Genomic DNA, 19,002 nt, shown 5'->3' on the forward strand with positions numbered 1-19,002 from the left:
CAATCGAACAATATTTTTGTTTAAAAAAAAGTTTTTACATTCACTCAATTCTTTTTTTCCCCCGCACAAAACAGAAAAAATCAAAAATTCTGCTTGGCTCCGGCATATTTTAATCAACATTTTTTTCTTTAAATCACAAATTTAAGCAGCGATGAAAATGAAAATTCTGAAACGTTATACCATATAGAATACAATTATGTCCATCTATGACTGGGGTCGAAAATTCTTATTGTTTCAAAAAAAAATCTTCATCTCATACAATACACAGTAAATACCCGTTGGTGTTTCATGCATATATGACACCAAAGAAGTGCTTACTACTGGCATGTTGATACGATCTGACTAAACGTCCATAGCAGTAAAAGCGAGCCAGTGGTAATACAAACTAATTAAAGATGCTTTCCTTAGAATTGTTCCGCAATTGGCCATTTTTTCTACGTGTTATTCATTATAAAGCGCACGAATCCAAACGAAAGGCTAAATCAAATACGAAGTTACAGAGACTCGAAACTAAAATCTTCGAAATGTTGTGAAAAAAATATAAGGCGTCTATGCATGGGAGTAAAAAAAACCTTATAGTTTCGAAAAATTCATATTTTGATAAACTGAAGAAAAAAAACAGTATACTAAAAGTATACGACAGAATGATTGTTATTTCGTATCAATACAGAAGTGCTGACGGGAATGAAATACAAGCAGTTGGTCCGAGACCACAATTGTCGTCCCTTGATTTTCGTTGTCCCTAGTGTTGACAGTGGGTTACTTGCTATTAATTTTCATACCCCTTCCAAATTTATTTCTCCATGTTTAATGCCTCAAATTGCAAGTAAGGGGATCAAATTACACTGTAAAAATATTTGGGTCCAGAATTTTAAAGGAAAGTAGTGATTTGGTCCAGCTGAAAAAGGTTAAAAATTAGCACTTTGGAAGCTGTCAAAAGATTTCAAAACGCCCTAAACATAAAAATGTCCATACTTTGAGTTAGAGCCGATGAAGTTTTAAATAGTTTTGATGTAATTTGTCCCAAAAGTAGTACAATAAACTCATCATAGATACCAGGACTAAATTTTGTACATACGCCAGACGCGCGTTTCGTCTACACACTGTAAAAAATTCATTGAGAAAGCGCAGGTGGGATTTTTTTACATTTTCATTTATGTTCTAAAAGAAATGCACTACGAAATAATTGTGGTCTCGGACCAGTTGCATTGACAAAGTGGTTTAAAAACTAATTAGAAATACAAGGTTTATAATTTGTTTCGCCTTGCATGGATTTCGTCTACATTAGACTCGAATCCAGACATTGCGCTGACCAAATGAAAATTGTTTCATACATGAACATTACAGACATTTGGATTAGTGTAATTCAGTAGCATAACATGGTACCGACAAACTTATCATTGTATATATTTTCGAGATATAGAATGTTGTATAAATTGTCAAGATGAAAAAAAAAACTCAACAATTGTTTGCGTCTGATGATAAAAAGGGTTCTAACAGAAAAAAACAAAATTCATGGATTGTCAACTATGCCTGAGGAAAATGAAACCTTATTTTTTAACTCAATCAATTTGTCAACCTGATTATACCCTAGGGAAATAAGTCCTTATTAGCGGTAAAGAACCAGTGCTGGAAAAGATTAAATTACACTTTATGATTTTTTTGTGTATGACGCCCTTTACTGGATTTATTTCCAAGCTCATGCACAAAACAAACCCAATAAAATTCTGTACGTAAACGTATGAAGGCTTAATTTTAAAAAGCTGTATAAAATAATTACCACCTCTATACATGGTTAACTTTGCTTAGAGAAGTTGGATTCTTGTTTTTTTACTAATTTCTCCATTATGAACGGATAGTGTCAGTACAAAAACAATGCTAACTGAGCTGACGAACCCTCAGAAATCGACTTATTCTCCTTCAGCGGTTTCAAGCCATTGCTGGAAAAGTTAAAAAAAAAAATACATTTTATAACGATGAATTCCCTTATCAGGAATGCTCATATCCCGAAAACAAAATAAAAGCCAAGTAAATTATGTATTATTAATGCGAGGCGCGATGAGCTATATTATCAAAACGGGCCTAAAAGAATTCAAAAAATACGTCTAGATTCGACTTCGGTAAGGGAGTTGGAGATTTTGTGATCATTCCTTAATTTATGAACATAAAATCTAATTGCAAAATTATGTAATAAATCATATCAGTACCGAAGCACTCACCACTGAGCATTCCATGTGCTCAGTGGTGAGTGCTTCGGTACTGATATGATTTATTATATAATTTTATACTGTATATACCACAGTCATCTGCTGTGGTATATACCCCACCACTGAGCACATGGAATGACAGTCATCTGCTGTGGTATATACCCCACCACTGAGTACATGGAATGACAGTCATCTGCTGTAGTATATATCCCACCACTGAGCACATGGAATGACAGTCATCTGCTGTGGTATATACCCCACCACTGAGCACATGGAATGACAGTCATCTGCTGTGGTATATACCCCACCACTGAGCACATGGAATGACAGTCATCTGCTTTGGTATATACCCCACCACTAAGCACATGGAATGACAGTCATCTGCTGTGGTATATACCCCACCACTGAGCACATGGAATGACAGTCATCTGCTGTGGTATATACCCAACCACTGAGCACATGGAATGACAGTCATCTGCTGTGGTATATACCCCACCACTGAGCACATGGAATGACAGTCATCTGCTGTGGTATATACCCCACCACTGAGTACATGGAATGACAGTCATCTGCTGTGGTATATACCCCACCACTGAGCACATGGAACGACAGACATCTGCTGTGGTATATACCCCACCACTGAGCACATGGAACGACAGTCATCTGCTGTGGTATATACCCCACCACTAAGCACATGGAATGACAGTCATCTGCTGTGGTATATACCCCACCACTGAGCACATGGAATGATAGTCATCTGCTGTGGTATATACCCCACCACTGAGCACATGGAATGACAGTCATCTGCTGTGGTATATACCCCACCACTGGGCACATGGAATGACAGTCATCTGCTGTGGTATATACCCCACCACTGGGCACATGGAATGACAGTCATCTGCTGTGGTATATACCCCACCACTGAGCACATGGAATGACAGTCATCTGCTGTGGTATATACCCAGTGTAGAAATGGTTACACTTTATATGTGTGTTTCTTCCGAAGCACTTTTTTGGAATGAACATCAGCAGATGCGCTTGTATACAACAAAAATGGAAATCGATGGATGTATAACAACATAGTGTGTTAATTTACGTTTTTTTTATTGAGTTAAGCCTTCCAATTGATATTTTATCGTGTGTTTTTCTATATTGTGATGTTATGCTATTGTTTCAGAATAAGTTTGCACTTGTCCTAAGTCAGGAATCTGATGTACAGTAGTTGTCGTTTGTTTATGTGATTTATACGTGTTTCTCGTTTCTCGTTTTTTTATATAGATTAGACAGTTGGTTTTCCCGTTTGAATGGTTTTACACTAGTAATTTTGGGGCCCTTTATAGCTTGTTGTTCGGTGTGAGCCAAGACTCCGTGTTGAAGACCGTACATTGACCTATAATGGTTTACTTAAAATTATAAATTGGTATTTGGATGGAGAGTTGTCTCATTGCACTCATACCACATCTTCCTATATTTATGAACACGTAAAAAGACCTATGTGACCAAAACAAAACTCTTCATATGGTTAAGCATGTAACAAATGATACTACTTAAAGTATTTAAGTTACGATGAAATATATACTCAAATATATTTATAAATGACTTAAATTAGCATTTTTCTTTATATTTATGACATCCCATATCAACTGTCTGAATGCTTCTATTTCCTATTAGGTCATATTGAACAAAAGTTCATAATCATCCTGTTTAGGAGATAACTGTATTGTATCTTAAGCTCCGACGGCATCAATTAGGGATTTGATGGTGGCAAATTAAGTTTACTGGCGACGCGTTATTTGCGACCATCAAATCCCAAATTGATGCCGTCGGAGCTTAAAATACAATATTGTTATCTCTATTCTAATGAAACTGACAGAAAGCAACGTTAAAAAATGTATTTAAAATCTGTCATATGCCATCTGCACTTGCGCGTACGTCCCATAGCATCAATTGTCAATTGATGCCATGTAAGAAAGTGACGTTATCCAATCAAAATGAACGTTACAAACGTTGTTGCATTATAATTACTAACCAATGTCTTAGAATAATTACTGCGTTAACGTTCGCATATGTCTTGTATCGAACTGTTCTATCCTTGGATTTTAACTCGCATCGGTTCTTGTTATTTTGTTTCTGCATTCCTACTTCAAATTAACGTTCTTTTTGTCTATAGAATCAATTTCATCGATTTCAACGTCATAAACACTATACGACATTCAGAAAAGTATCAAATTAGTTTGCAATAAAGTAAATAAGAATATACGTTAACTGTTCAGACATTTCATAAACTAATTAAATAATTCGTCGATTCACCGCTGAATATCTGTTTCCGGATTTCTTGAAAAGCAATTGATGCAAACCCAAGATACATTTGTATTCTTGTTAATAAAAATTAAGTTGGAATTGATAAAACTAGTTTATTGTTAATCATTTAATTCTACATTTAATCAGTTTTGACTGATTCTTTGTGGAAATCTCTCAATGCTTGTATTGAATTTCATTCTGTGGACGATTAACTTATTAGAAACTAACAGCTTATTAGTTCCTTAAATGAAAAGAAGCTTTTTTAGCCTTAGAAATATAAATTGTACCTCGTTTATCTCAATTTTCTTGTTTTATGTCGAGTCGATTTCCTTGGTGATGTGATATATTTACATGTTGCTAGCCATTACTCGAAACTCATTGGAAAGCTGAAATCTAAGATGATAAAATCTAAACCTGAAATGTCATCCGGAACTTAATGTGGTTGTGAAGACTTGTTCGTGCTTAAGTTCAATTATTTGTAATAGTACACCAACTTCTCATTGCCAAGTGTCTTTGATATATTTCGTGTCAAGATAGTTTTCTCGCATTTTTTTATGATGGTTATAACCGATAAGTCATCAAACTCTCTGAAGGACTGTTTTGACTTTGTTTACTACAAACTTCGACTGAAAAACCCTGTTGTCGATTCTGATGGGAGCCTAAGAAAGGTTTTTAACGGAATATCAGTGAATTCTTGGTTTACTCCTATGGGCATTTCTCCAGAGAAACTTCAAACGTCATACAGCCCGGTCAAAAAGGACTTACAAACAAAATTACACGAGCGAGCGAAGAGTGCCTCGGCTGTATTAGGGCGTAGACATTATGAAATTGAAAAACAGGAAGTTAAAAGAGATGAAATTCTGCAAGGATGTAGCATGCTCAAAACGAAAACTACAGGTATAGTACAGACTTCCAGAAAAGTTAAAAGTGCCTCCGGTAGATTTTGTGGTACCAGTACGCATAGTTCCGGTGAAGTGCGATCAAAGATTTTGCTTCAAAGACCTCATACCTGCCACGGAACAAGGTCAGATAAAGTGGTTTACGATAAATTGTCTATCAGTGCAAAATCTTTAGAGCTTTGCCATCATAAACCTTCAGCATCTGTTATGAACATAATAGAGGACAAGAAAGAAGACTTACGACTATTAAGTGACTTCAAAACAGAACACGAAATGAGGGATGCATTTTATACAAGAATAGGGTCGGCACCACCATCCATTCAACACGTTCAAAGCAACCCGCAAGTAGATACCAGTAACAAAAGTTCTACACCTTTATACTGGAAAACAAAGTCTGCATACCACCGTAAACAAATCACAACAGACAGTGAATGCGAAAATAGCAATGATTCTGAGTGTGTGTCACGTGGTTCGTTATGGAAACCTTTATTGTACTCCGATGACAATGGGAAAAAGCATAAAGCCGGCTGTCCGTACAAATGTAAAGGATGTTTTCGTGCATGTTTAGTGTCACAGGACTACATGGACAAAGTTATGAGCGGCAAAATACAAATAGACAAAAAGAGGGAGAAATATGTGAAGCCAAAATTTTATCACCGAAGGATTGTCGAATTTGCGATTGCAAATGCACAACCAATTAAAGAAATGATAGAAAAGAATAATGCAGCAAAGATAAAAACATCACTAGAAGAAAAGGTTTTTGAATATACAAATGCTAATGCAAGTCCGGTGAAAATCATTAAGGATAGTGTTGATATCGCTCGTACTGCAGACTCGACAAAAGACAGAGATAACACAGAGTGAAAACGCGAATAAATATGCAATGTGAAATTTACTCGACAGACACATCTTTCATACCATTTCAGGATAAAAATTAAATCTGTCTTTATTTAAAGTAGGATTTTGTCCTCTGTATTACTTATATTTACAAAATTATTAGTGGTACCAAAAATGAAACACATAGAGAGCATGGTATTGAACGTGTTTTTAGTGATATTGTGTGACTATTCTATCAACGATTTGATGACAGTGGTTTTCCAAAAGCTCTGATAGGTTAAGAAAAATATGTTGACCCATCTACTCTTTTGTAACATTTTAAAACAAATAATCTATTTGCATTGGGTTGAAAAAGTCAACAAAATTCTCTATTTGATAGGAAATTTAAAAAAAAAAAAAAGGGTTAATTAAATTCGATGCAGAAGAATACTTGCCAAAATGATAGATATTTCATGCATATGATATAAATAACACAAAAATATTCAGAATTGATTACAATATTCGAAAGTGATTTATTTTAAGTAGTACATTTCAGCAGTATTTGGATAAAAAAAGAACAAGCGGACCTTTTCTAAAGGGGGTTATATGTCACCATTCAAAAGTATTGATCGTCAAAAAAGAGTCGCTTGAGTTGTTTTCTTTTATGATTTTTTTCTCCTTACAAAAAAAATTTCTAAAACGAGAATTCTTGATATTGGTGGTCATTGCCGAGTCAAGACAAGCAATAATATTTACCATTTTGTCATATCCACAATCCCACGGCTCATTAAATTCGTTTCAGGTATAACTGTCGTTAAATTCAACTTGTTGTGAGCAGCACACCGAGTGTCTTTAGAACCAAAAAAATCCACCCTACCAGAAAACATGGGAATAGGAAAACAAATATGCCGCGAGTTCAATTTTCAAAGTTTTTTGTTTGTCAGAATCAAATGCCAATCTAGCTGTTTGTAAAATCTCGACAAACTATTGGCGATTATAATATGAATTGTCAATAACATCTGACATCTTATCAAATACATGTTGCTTGTGAGATGAAATGTAATGCGCTGCTATTCAAAAATGTTGGATAAGATGTATTTTCAGATTTGTTCTTTTTCTTAACGATAATTGATGAATTTTATAACAACTGAGTCTGTGATACCTAGAACAGATTCTCGTGACTAAAAAAAAAAAAATTGTATTAATATTTAGTTAATAAATTATTAAGTTGTTTTCATTGTTATTTTTTGTATGATTCATCTATCATGTTTACTGGAAGTGGTGCGGTCTAGTAAAAACAGCAAACAGAAAGTAGAAAAAAATGTTTTGACTTCAGGGTCACGTAACTTTTTATTCTTCGTGGCATGACCTACTTCGATTAATTATCAGTTTTTTCAAATCTTGGTTCTTATTGATTAAAACAATGATTAAGTATTGTTTGTACATATTTTTTCGTATACAAATTTTCTGAAAGTTATAGGTAATCCTTTAACATGAAACAAGTTTTTAAAAAAATCCTACTTGAAACTAACTGACATGTATTTTAAGATCATTTGTCTCATTGTCATTGGAAGAGTCATTGTAAATATATTCTCTGTGGATGTCTTAGCTGCTCAAGTAGAATTAAACATATAAATTTTATTAGTGAAAAATAAGCAATGCAAAGTTAAAAATATTCCTTGTAATAATTACATATTCATACAGCAATTACACCGTGATTCCTACCTCAACAGGAATAATTACATGTATATTAATAATTTTGGTAACCTAGCGATGACGATAGGTAAAAAAAATGATTTTACGTAGATAAAAATTAATTCATTCTGAGGGTTGTCAACTATGGGAGGACTTTGCAATCGTAACTGATTCGTTTTCTTTTAACATAGTCCTTTCATGACTTTTTGATTGCTTTCTGTATTGGCTTCCGTGTATTACCTTTCGCATTGTAGATTACGATTTTTACCTTTAATATTGACTTTTATCATATATAAAGGAGGCAGTTTCAATGTGTATAGGTACTGTGTTGTACTTAAAAAGACTGCAAATTTAAGCATTCAATAATTTAAGCTTACATGTCGTAATTTTTCAATTTTTCCTAGTTCTATCTATAGATCATTTCTCTATAGATCATTTCTAATTTATGAATAACAAATCTGCATCATTTTACAGTTAAACCCAGAGGCATATACATTAACACGATATACATACGATAACCCAAACATTGCTATACGATAACAATTTGTTGCTATGCAATAACACATAAAGGATGTGATAACATTTATATAAAACGCCCATGTTTATGAACGATATCTAAGAGCTATTTCACGAATTGAGAATGTCATGGACCACTCTCTAAATAAATAGTAAGTTTATTTTCTTACACAACAAGATTGGTATTTTTAAAATTGACTTAAAATGAACTGTTACCACTTTTTAAACGTAAATTCTCAATGTCTAATTACTTCAGTTATATTCATGCATTTTTTTTTTCATGTTGATATGTAATTAAACGTTTGTCAAGAGCGAGTCAACCTCTCTCTCTCTCTCTCTCTCTCTCTCTCTCTCTCTCTCTCTCTCTCTCTCTCTCTCTCTCTCTCTCTCTCTCTCTCTCTCTCTCTCTCTCTCTCTCTCTCTCTCTCTCTCTCTCTCTCTCTCTCTCTCTCTCTCTCTCTCTCTCTCTCTCTCTCTCAATCAATCAATCAATCAATCAATCAATCAATCAACCAATTAATACTATTAATAAAAGTATTCCTTTTGTATAAATATATGAACATTACAGGTTTCAATACCAACAAACAACACTTACTAACGGTTTGTGTATATATTTAACGTTATAACAAATATCAGGCGATTTTATCAGACCAACTCGGAATTATCAGTCCAGTGAATGACCTATATCAGTTAGGATTAAGTACTTTCGGATATTGGCACTAGACGGGACAGAGTTTTATCTACTAAAGAGATAGTCCTGTCGTGGGTATATTACATCTGTCGTGTTAACCCACAATACTAGGTCTGCGTATCAGAATTAGTGTACTTATTTCTACCGTTGTATACTGGCTCAATAAATTGTCATCAGTATTACTTTAAAATTAGAATTTTGCTCCGACTGCTTAGAAGATTTGTTGCTTGTATTGGGTAATTCGTGTTTATAACTATTTATGTATTACTTTATGTATTATCACTGTTAAAAACGACAATCTTCTCTCACACCCTTCCTTCACTAGCGTTTGTCTTCAACTCAACCCTCGATTTTTTTTAGTATATCAAGAACTAGTTTATTTGCCATGAATTTTCATATAACGCTTTTCCTCTTATGAAAACGCATTTAATGCGCTTTTTGTGTGACTTGCATAAGCTACCTCAGAAAGAACAATCTTAATGAATGTAAAAAAAAAAACCTGATATGATACCTTACCTTACATGGGCATTATTTTTAAGCAGGTTTTTGTATGTGCGTGTTTGTCTTGATTCTAAGATTATGAGTTTTAGAGCTAGTTTTCAGGCTCCTCAGCACACAATCGCTTTATTTCACCCGGAGGGTATTGCTTCACCAGAAACTATATGGTTTGTTTTATTTTATAACTTTTATTCACGTGGTCAAAATGAAGACACGGTTGTAAATTAAAGCTATTGTTGTGAATGATAAAGAGAGGCGAAAAATACTAAAGGGACATTTAGTGTCGCTATATATAATAATTTTAAAAAACCTTTTCTTGTTGTTAGATTTAATTAACGTTAGACATGTATGTTACCTTCGCTAACTTTTAAAGCAATTTACAGTCAATCTAATTAAAAACCGATCTCTCATCGCTCCTGTTTCTGATATGTCGCGTGGGAGATCTAACGAAACCGGCTTTGAGGTCACATGTGAGTGAACTAAAAGTTATGAATTTATAAAGATATGCAAATGAGTTGACGACCTATTAATAAGCCAATCAAAAAGTTTATGAATTATTTTGACTGACGATTTCGTCGTAAATAAAATGAGTTACATCCCTTTGCCTTACGTTAAACTTCCAAGACCGTGGAAGACTCAATTTCATTGGTCGAAAAAGACACACCTACGAGGTCACTCACATGTGACCTCAAAGTGGGTTTCGTTAGATCTCCCACGCGACATATTAGAAACAGGAGCGATGAGAGATCGGTTTTTAATTAGATTGATTTACAGTCATATTTGATTCATTGAAATACAGTCTCTCCCTTTTTTTAATTCTGCAAGAAAGAATACCTTACCTTCTCAATATACGTTCATGGAAACGAAGTATTCGGTCTTTGAATGGTTCTTTACAATTTCATTAGATTTCCCGTAAAAAAAAAATATAGTGATGACGTCATTTTGAAAGGAGGCAACGTTCGAAATTCAAATGTTAAAATAGGTATGTTTTGTGTGTCATTCTGTTTGAAAGAAGAGTACACGTGTATAAGGTATGAATATTAAGGTATCACAGTTTTACGCAGTTATTTGGTTTAGTTCTTGTTGGCTTTGTTGAACTATATCTGTCAGTAACTGCGAGTACTCTCAGATCTGTACTAAGTACGTGTCAGTCTTTTTGTTGTGGGAATGCGTATGACGTCCACTCTGTGTTTTTGTTATGTGTTTGTCCAAATAGTTATGACATCTTGAAAGGCTTTTTATGTGCCTTTTGATCTCTTGTGGAGAGTTGTCTCATTGGCAATCATACCACATCTTCTTATCTTTAATTGTTAAAATATACTGTAGTCTTTCTTTGTCTACTGTTGTGACGGATATAGACATTGAGAAGAGGAAGGCAACAGTAGATCAAAAGTGCCCCATAGCTTTGCTTTGTTCTGCTCTTGTGTAGCTTAGTCTTCTTTTAAGGTGATACCCAACACTTTAACTAAAATTAATTTGGCTCGTTTAATTTTCACAAAATTTTGTCAAAGTATTTACTTTGACCCTTTAACAAAAATATGAAAATTTCAAAAATTTTGAACCAAGCGTTTTGTCAGAAAAATTACACTGGTTATATAGCAATTTGACAAGCACTTATTTTGATCACTGAGAAGCTTAATATTCCCTTAACAACGCAATGTAATTAAAACGTTTATCTGATTTTACAGAGTTACCTCCCTGTAGTGTTAGGTACCACCTTAACTATCCTTGTTTAGTTCAGTTAGACGTACTGTCACTTGAATAACGATCTGATCCCATCTGTGTTGACAACAAAAAAAACATAGAAATAAGGATGAATGAATTTCTTCGCCGAGCGCAGATGGATACGACCGCAGATGCTCAACCCTGAACGTTTGGAGCAAAAATGAACACAATATTCGCGCTTGATACAGGTCTGAATTTGGATTGTAAGAAAATTTTATGTCGTGAGAAATATATATATATAATATATCAGTAGCAAATTTGTGATAATTCATGCGGAAAAAATATCTCGAAGACGATTTGCCTATAGAGTCATTAAGATGATATGCTATATACAACTGTTAAACAAATATTAATATAATTCAAAGCAAAACTTGATAACAAATGATTATATCACTTCAACATAATGATTATTACGGTGAGGTTGAATTCTCTGTCATTTATTCATCATCCTCACAGGAACTTGTCTTAAAAATTATAAACAAAAAATTATGTACCATAACCTACCTTTCAGGTAAAGAGATATGATTTGTTCTGAAACAAGCGCCTGTGGCAATCCACAAGAACTTGCGGTCATCCAATATTTTGTAGTTCAGTACTTTTATTTTATTTGCCTATCCCAAGCCATGACCCTAAAGAGGTTGGTGCTTTGAATTTTGTGTGTGTGTGTGTTTTTTTTTGTGTTTTTTTTTTTTTTTTTGCTTAGTGTCGATCTCTATGAAAAAATATCATCTAAAGAGACTGGCCGGTTTAAATCAATTTTAGAACTTAATTACAGAAATGTCTCAAATTTTACAATGATTTAGTTTAAGGTGGTACCCAACACTTTCACTAAAATTAATTTGGCTCGTTTAATTTCCATATAATTTTGTCAAAGTATTTACCTTGACCCTTTAACAAAAATTTAAAAAAATAAAAGATTTTGAACCAACCGTTTTGTCAGAAAAATTACACTGGTTATATAGCAGTTTGACAAACACCAATTTTGATCATTGAGAAGCTTTATATTCCTTTTACAACACAACGTAATTAAAACGTTTAGCTGACTTTACAGAATTATCTCCCTGTAGTGTTAGGTTAAGTACAGCTTATTAGAAAATAATAATAAAAAATATAGGTCACCGATGAGTTAAAAAAGATATCTAAATTTTTAATGCCAAAAAAATTATCTCCCTTTGGTGGCATTTTTGCACCAAAGTGAGATAATTTGGAGCTTTTTCAATGATATATACATTTTAAAAGTCATCTGGGGCCAAAACGAATAGATTTTTGTGAATGATTTTTTTCCATATGATAAAGAGACAACTAGATCTAATAAAGTAATAAATAAAATGTGTAAGGAAAAAAACAATGTTTATTTTTTTTCTAAAATTTTTATACCCTCGAGCCTCCTTAAAAAATGTATACCGAAAACTTAGTAAAAGGTTTTTATAATTTTTAATATTCAGTTGAATTATAATAATTTGTCTCAAAACCGAAATGACTTGGCAGGTTTTCTTAGATTGGATATCATTACCCTCTCTTGCACAAATTTTACAAAAAGTGTAGGTGGAAAAATGTCGTCCTACATACAGTATACTATTTAGAGAATATAACTGTATAATTGCGATGAACTGACATTCTTCTTCTATGTGGTTTATCATATGACCGTTTACAGGCATGTCTATAGAGTTACAGCGTTGTGCAATAAGTATTCGTTGCCTACAACTTTTTGTTTATATATATATTTCGTATAAAACTTGTAGTTAATATAAAGAATAATTTTTGTCTGGTAAATGTCCAGTAGCAAATATCTCAAATACATAGTTAGATTCAGCATGGCAAAGAACCCCATATATTCAATGTTTGTTAAAATCAAACAAAGTTTAATTTTGGACCCATTGGACCTTAAGGATGTATTTAGGTGAGGTTAGGTAAAAATTAAGAAATTAAGAAATTCAAATTGATACTATAAGCTGGTAGAGCATCAAATGTTAAGGATAAAGATAAGCTAAAAATATTGATAGGTGATGGACCTCCTTTTCGAGATATTTGAGATTTAAAATATGGCGGGAAAAGGCTGACTCGGACTTTTACCTTATATTTGCATTGGTATTATTTGGGTCTCAAAACAAAAGAAAGAAAATCAGGAATCTTCTAAAATTTTGGTAAATGACCTTTAATGAGCCATTAAGTCTTATATGAAAAAATAAATGGGTGTTATGGGGCAAAATATTTTACATTGTATTGTATGGAAAAACACCAAGGAGTTCGAACATTTGACACAAATTCCAAAACCTCACCCAAGTACATCCTTAATAAAATGTATATCAAGTTTATTTAAAAATCCCACCAGAAATTACCTCGTAATATTTAAAATATCTTAAAAGTTTAATTTTATATGAAATATTGAAGGAAAAGTATAATTGTATGTGAGGAATATGTATTGCGTAACACTATATCTTTGTTATCTTTCATGATATGAGAGCAGCTGGGGTACTAAACGAAGAAGTACTTAGCTATATACCAATAGATATAAACTGTTTATAATACACCAAATATGGATATATTATTCAATCAGGAGGATTTTTATTTTATCTATTTCAAGTTTTCTCAGTTTCAACATGTTTTATTTTATATAAAAAATAAGGTTTATTTTGCATTCGAAAAATTAAAATGTCGAGTTTCTATAAAATTATGGTCGAAAAGTATTAAACATTTATCGTGGCAATTTACCTGCGTTCCTGTTTACGTTACCATTATAAAGAATCAATTTGCGCCAATTACAGTTTTGAAAAGGTATTAATTGCGCCACTCAATATTTTCTGATGGTATGAATTGCGCCAATAAATGGAATCAAGTTTGGTGCAGAAGTAGCATTAGCGCAAATAAGTTGTAGCGCAAATAAGACGCAAAAAAGATATCACTCCAAAACATTGCAAGGGTCCAAAATTCAACTTAATATGATTTTATAACATGTAAAAAGACATTTAATCTTGACTTTGTCTTTTGATACATAATTTGTATAATTTCAGATAAAGTGTAGTGGGATGATAACACCTGTTTCATGTGTTTTTGAACGGAGATATGAGACATGAACATATTTCACTGTATAACGATAAGGCAGCTATATCCTGCTATATATGGTTATCAATGTTGACCTGACGAGATATTGTATGCAGTTCTCCAGTAATGTTTGTAACACCATATCAATAGGCTGTTAAGAGTCATTTTGGTAGGTTGGAGTGGTAACGATATCCCAGACTTTACACAGAACATTTGTTTCCAGTGACTCCGCAGTGGTACAGATTGCATCGAAACAACTTGTGAAATGGACGAGCATGAAGAAACAGATGTTCAAAAAGCTGCACCTATAAAAACTGAAAACGTATCTGGTGAAAGCCATCTAACGTGTGCATCTCCTGACAACGCCAGCAGTCTTACGATTGACAGCGACGATGATTTTTCCAACGAAAACGAGGATGAAAATTTTGAGGCTTGGCGAGCGACGGAGAGACGGTTATCAACAGCGAACGACAGCGAAGTATATGACTGTGAAGAAGACCTTGGTATTAATATGGAAAACAAAAATACCCAAAGAAAGACAGATACGGATATTCGTATTTTCATAACATATCTAAGATCGATCAACGAATTCCGGGGACCGGAGTTGGTCCAACCTGTCCATCTCGATAGATACCTGTCAGCATTTTTCTCAGTAGTTAAAAAACACGACGGCAACGAGTACGAACCCGCCAGTTTAAGAGGAATGCTCTGCAGTGTAGAACGATATCTTAAACTGAAGAATTATCCACAATCTGTCACCAGAGATTGTGTTTTCATAGGCACACGAAATGCTTTGAAATACAAACAACAGAAACTAAGGGAACTTGGTAAAGGCAGCAAAAAGCAACCGGAACCTTTCGGTCGACTAACCTTGGAAAAGGTCAACCATTTGTTTTCTGCACACGAAATGGGTCCATACACTCCGATGTCAGTGATAAATACACTGTGTTTCTTGTTTATTGTTCATTTTAGATTAAGGAAAGCTATAGATCACAAAAATCTCCTGTGGGGTGATATCAAACTTAAGACTAACCAAAACGGAAAGAAGTACATGATTTATGAACCAGTAGATGTCCAAAACTCTATCGCGCATAGTAAATATGATCACCATGGAAACAGGTTGTGTATCTGGGAACAACCAGAAATTCCTGAAAGAGACCCAGTTGCAATATACAAACTGTATGAAGAGAAAAGACCACAAAATATGAAATATGAAAATTCTCCATTCTATCTAGGCATAACTAGTATGCAGCCTATTCCTTTGCAATCATGGTATCGAACATGTGCGATGGGAGTCAACAAATTAAGCGATCTTGTCCGAATGATTCGCGACATAACCGGTCTTCCCCGTGCAACTATGAATGCCCCAACAGAGTTCATTCTCTCGGAGAGTTACGGAATGGTGTCCAGCTCAAAACAAGATAAAGTTCAATCTAATTCTTCCATGCAGGTCACAGACCCTAAACATTCCAAAATATTTTGTCAGACATTTGATTCGCCAACGCTTGTACCGGACAGAGTGAAAACAGAAATCGATTTATCTGACAAGGACATGAATGACAGGCCGACACTTTGTTCTCGACTTTCCGAAGATAGTTACCAGAATGACGTGAATAGCGAGGGAACTGGTAGAGATATGAATGGTCAACTGTCCGACGAAACTGAAGATTCGGACACTGTTGAAGAAATATACGGTAGGTACTATAAGTTTTGTTAATATTTTTAAATTACCTGTTGTCATTGTACACATTTTTTATGTCAGTTCCTGATCAAATTATATGTCCTTGTAAAACTTGCCTTTGACAATATGTAAAAAAATAAACGTAGCAATTGTGCAGGTATTTCGCCTCCCGTTTTTTTTTTATATCTTGTTCTATGGAATCATACGTATCGATCGTTATGATTTCCTTTGTGCTTTACCTCTATATTTTGAGGTATTTTATACATAGTTGATATTCCGAGTTAAATATTAAAATATATTGGAACAGCAACATTTTGAAATTATCATACACTTAATGGATCATGTGAATGTTACCTTTTTTCTCATTGAAAGATATCATTCATACAAGATCCCATATAAAGAAAACATTATCTCAACAATTACACTTTAAGATATCGCGGATATCAGGCATGTTCAAAAAAATTGTTTGTCATCTTTCAACTGACTATCCGAACTTTTTATTCGTACTGTTTTTGATAAATATTTATCAAGAAAAGTGTGTTTAAGATTCTATGGTATCATCTTCCAAAGTACATAATGCTTTGACGATAATGATAAAAATATATGTTTAGATAGATTTTTTTCAGTTAGACTTTTATACCTTATATGCAAAGTATCTGTCAAAATCGTATCCTTTGTATTAGATTTTTTGTATTTCACACATTTTAGGCACGATCATCTTACACTGAATAGACGTAAGTTGTCGAATTCAGCATCTGTTTACGTAAATGATAACGAATAAGTGGTTCTTGGTCTTTTAAAATCATACTGCCATAAGCTCCATGTTTAATCTTTTTGATTGTTCGCAGGTACAAGGATGCTGTCATTGATTGATGCAAAAACAAAAGTCAGAGAATTACTGCAACGATTGGATGAAAATGACAGAATGGAACTCAAAAAATGGACCAGGACCTTAAATATCAACACATTAGAAGGTATATATATGCATTAACAGTTGCTTACATTATACTTATAGTTTAAAGTTTAAAACATGGCTGAAGTACTCCTCGACTGTGCTTATGAATAGAATGCGCAATACTGCAAGTAACTTGTTTCCATAAACCCAGCTGTGCCTCTCTTTAAGCCTACTTGAATCTGTGTTCATGGGATTCTTAAGCAGAATCAAAGAAGCAAGCACTAGCATTTAGTTTCACGTTCTTCTATATAAATATGACTGCTTTCATTATTTTAATTGAATCTTTCCATCGGTTTTGAGAAAGAAAAAAAATCATCTGCTTAATGCTCTGACTTTCAATAGGAAACGACGATGTTGGTCAGATGAAAAAAAAACTATTTGGCGATACGCATGCTAATAAAATGTGGAAATGTGGTATGATTGCCAATGAGACGACTATCTACCAGAGACCAAATTCCGTTGATATAAGCAAACATTCATTAAAAGTAAGAAACATGTCCACCGTTTGTTCAAGTTATTCACTATATACATATACTTGTGTGTGTATATAATACCACCGAAGGTTTTTTGTTAAAAATTGTTAGGGGATAAAAAATTTGCAATGAAAATGTCGCATTTTTTGTAAAACGCACATATTAACATAACGTCTTTTTTACATCTTTTCAAAAGTGTTTGTTATTGTTACAAATGTGCGTATTTGACATTCAATATGATTTGATTTTTTTTTTCAGATTCAGAAACTGAAGAAGTGACCAAATCAGATGTTAAACCAGAGACCGCGACGTCGATCCCATCCTTTCCATCAATTACACTAAATATCAAAATATCTCCCGACGCTTTAACCGGAGGCAATCCATTGTCTGTAGTTGCCGACTTTAAACCCGTGAATGAACCAAGTCAGCCTCTTGGAAGACCATCGGGTGAAAAACGGAAAGCTGAAACGACAGAAAACGATGGCAAGCGCTTAAAAGACATTGACAGTAGAAATCCGATGAATTTAACTTCGGAAAGTTCAAAACGTGTACTAGACAAAACTTCAAAAACATGTGAGAAATTCAAAAATGTTGGAAGGATGTCCGGTAGCTCAGGCAACACAGCAGTTGTGTTTCCACGATCAGACAAAATAAACTCAGAAGCCGTCAGTGTTAAAAGTCAAAACAATCCAAATTGCGAAAGTATTAATGCAAATGGCACCAAAACTGGAAGTACAAAAATAATGCCAAGACACCAAAGCAATTCCGAAAATCTAGGATATATTGTTCCAATATCATATCCATACATTGGTCCAAATTGCTTTTCTCAAGATCCAAGGGTGCTGATGAATGCTGCAAATGTCATCCCACAAATGGCTCACTCGGGTGCAAATACTCCGTTTTCATTTATACAGTCTACATTCGGTAGAAGTGCACCAAAGGCACCGAATCAACAGGATATAGACAATAATAATGAAAGATTTGGTTGACAGTTATATATTGATTTGCAAATAAAATTCGTTTACACGACTGAGTGTCAATGGCAGAGATGTACAATGGCAGAGATGTACAATGTTCTTGTGTAATTGGAGTGTCAATGGCAGAGATGTACAATGTTCTTGTGTAATTTTAATTACCGAGTTTAGTTTGCTAGTTATTCAACCTTAATTGCGTTCGAAGTGTCGATGGATGATTTAAAAAAATGGCCTTTTCAAGATGTTTGTTTGAGGCTTTTTATCAGTTTAACTAAATTAAAGTTTCTGCGACGTTCTCTGTTAATGATCATGCATTTGTTGATTTCTTTGTTATGTTTTTATTGATTTGAATTTCTAAATTTTTTCTCAAGTGAAGATAGTATCTGATTTAAAAAAAATCCAGAAACATATTTTAGATTTTAACGACATGAAACCAAAATAACACTGAAATAAAAGTTTTGCAACCATGAAAAAACTGATCTGACAAGTTTAAGTCAGTTAGGAAAAGAGAATTATTTCTGCTAGAATT

The 19,002-nt window shown here is 33.8% G+C and overlaps 1 protein-coding gene across 2 annotated transcripts; it reads left to right on the plus strand.

Moving 5' to 3' along the window:
- Positions 1-10,538: 10,538 nt before the first annotated feature.
- LOC139490870 (uncharacterized) lies at positions 10,539-18,528 on the plus strand. Of its 2 annotated transcripts, none has more exons than XM_071277953.1 (4): positions 10,539-10,605; positions 14,360-16,084; positions 16,920-17,045; positions 17,758-18,528. In XM_071277953.1, exons 2-4 carry the CDS (start codon positions 14,656-14,658, stop codon positions 18,486-18,488), a joined length of 2,286 nt encoding a protein of 761 aa, XP_071134054.1. In that variant the 5' UTR covers positions 10,539-10,605; positions 14,360-14,655; the 3' UTR covers positions 18,489-18,528. The 2 variants fall into 2 exon arrangements, with proteins under 2 accessions (XP_071134054.1, XP_071134053.1); XM_071277952.1 differs by having other exon boundaries at positions 10,544-10,654.
- Positions 18,529-19,002: the final 474 nt, after the last annotated feature.

This window comes from Mytilus edulis, chromosome 10, assembly GCF_963676685.1.
Source record: "Mytilus edulis chromosome 10, xbMytEdul2.2, whole genome shotgun sequence".
NCBI lineage: Eukaryota > Metazoa > Mollusca > Bivalvia > Mytilida > Mytilidae > Mytilus > Mytilus edulis.

Coding starts and splice junctions, on each gene's coding strand:
- LOC139490870 (XM_071277953.1), top strand. CDS start 14,656: ATGGACGAGCATGAAGAAACAGATGTTCAAAAAGCTGCACCTATAAAA. Junction 16,085..16,919: donor CACTGTTGAAGAAATATACG/GTAGGTACTATA, acceptor GATTGTTCGCAG/GTACAAGGATGCTGTCATTG. Junction 17,046..17,757: donor AAATATCAACACATTAGAAG/GTATATATATGC, acceptor TTTTTTTTTCAG/ATTCAGAAACTGAAGAAGTG.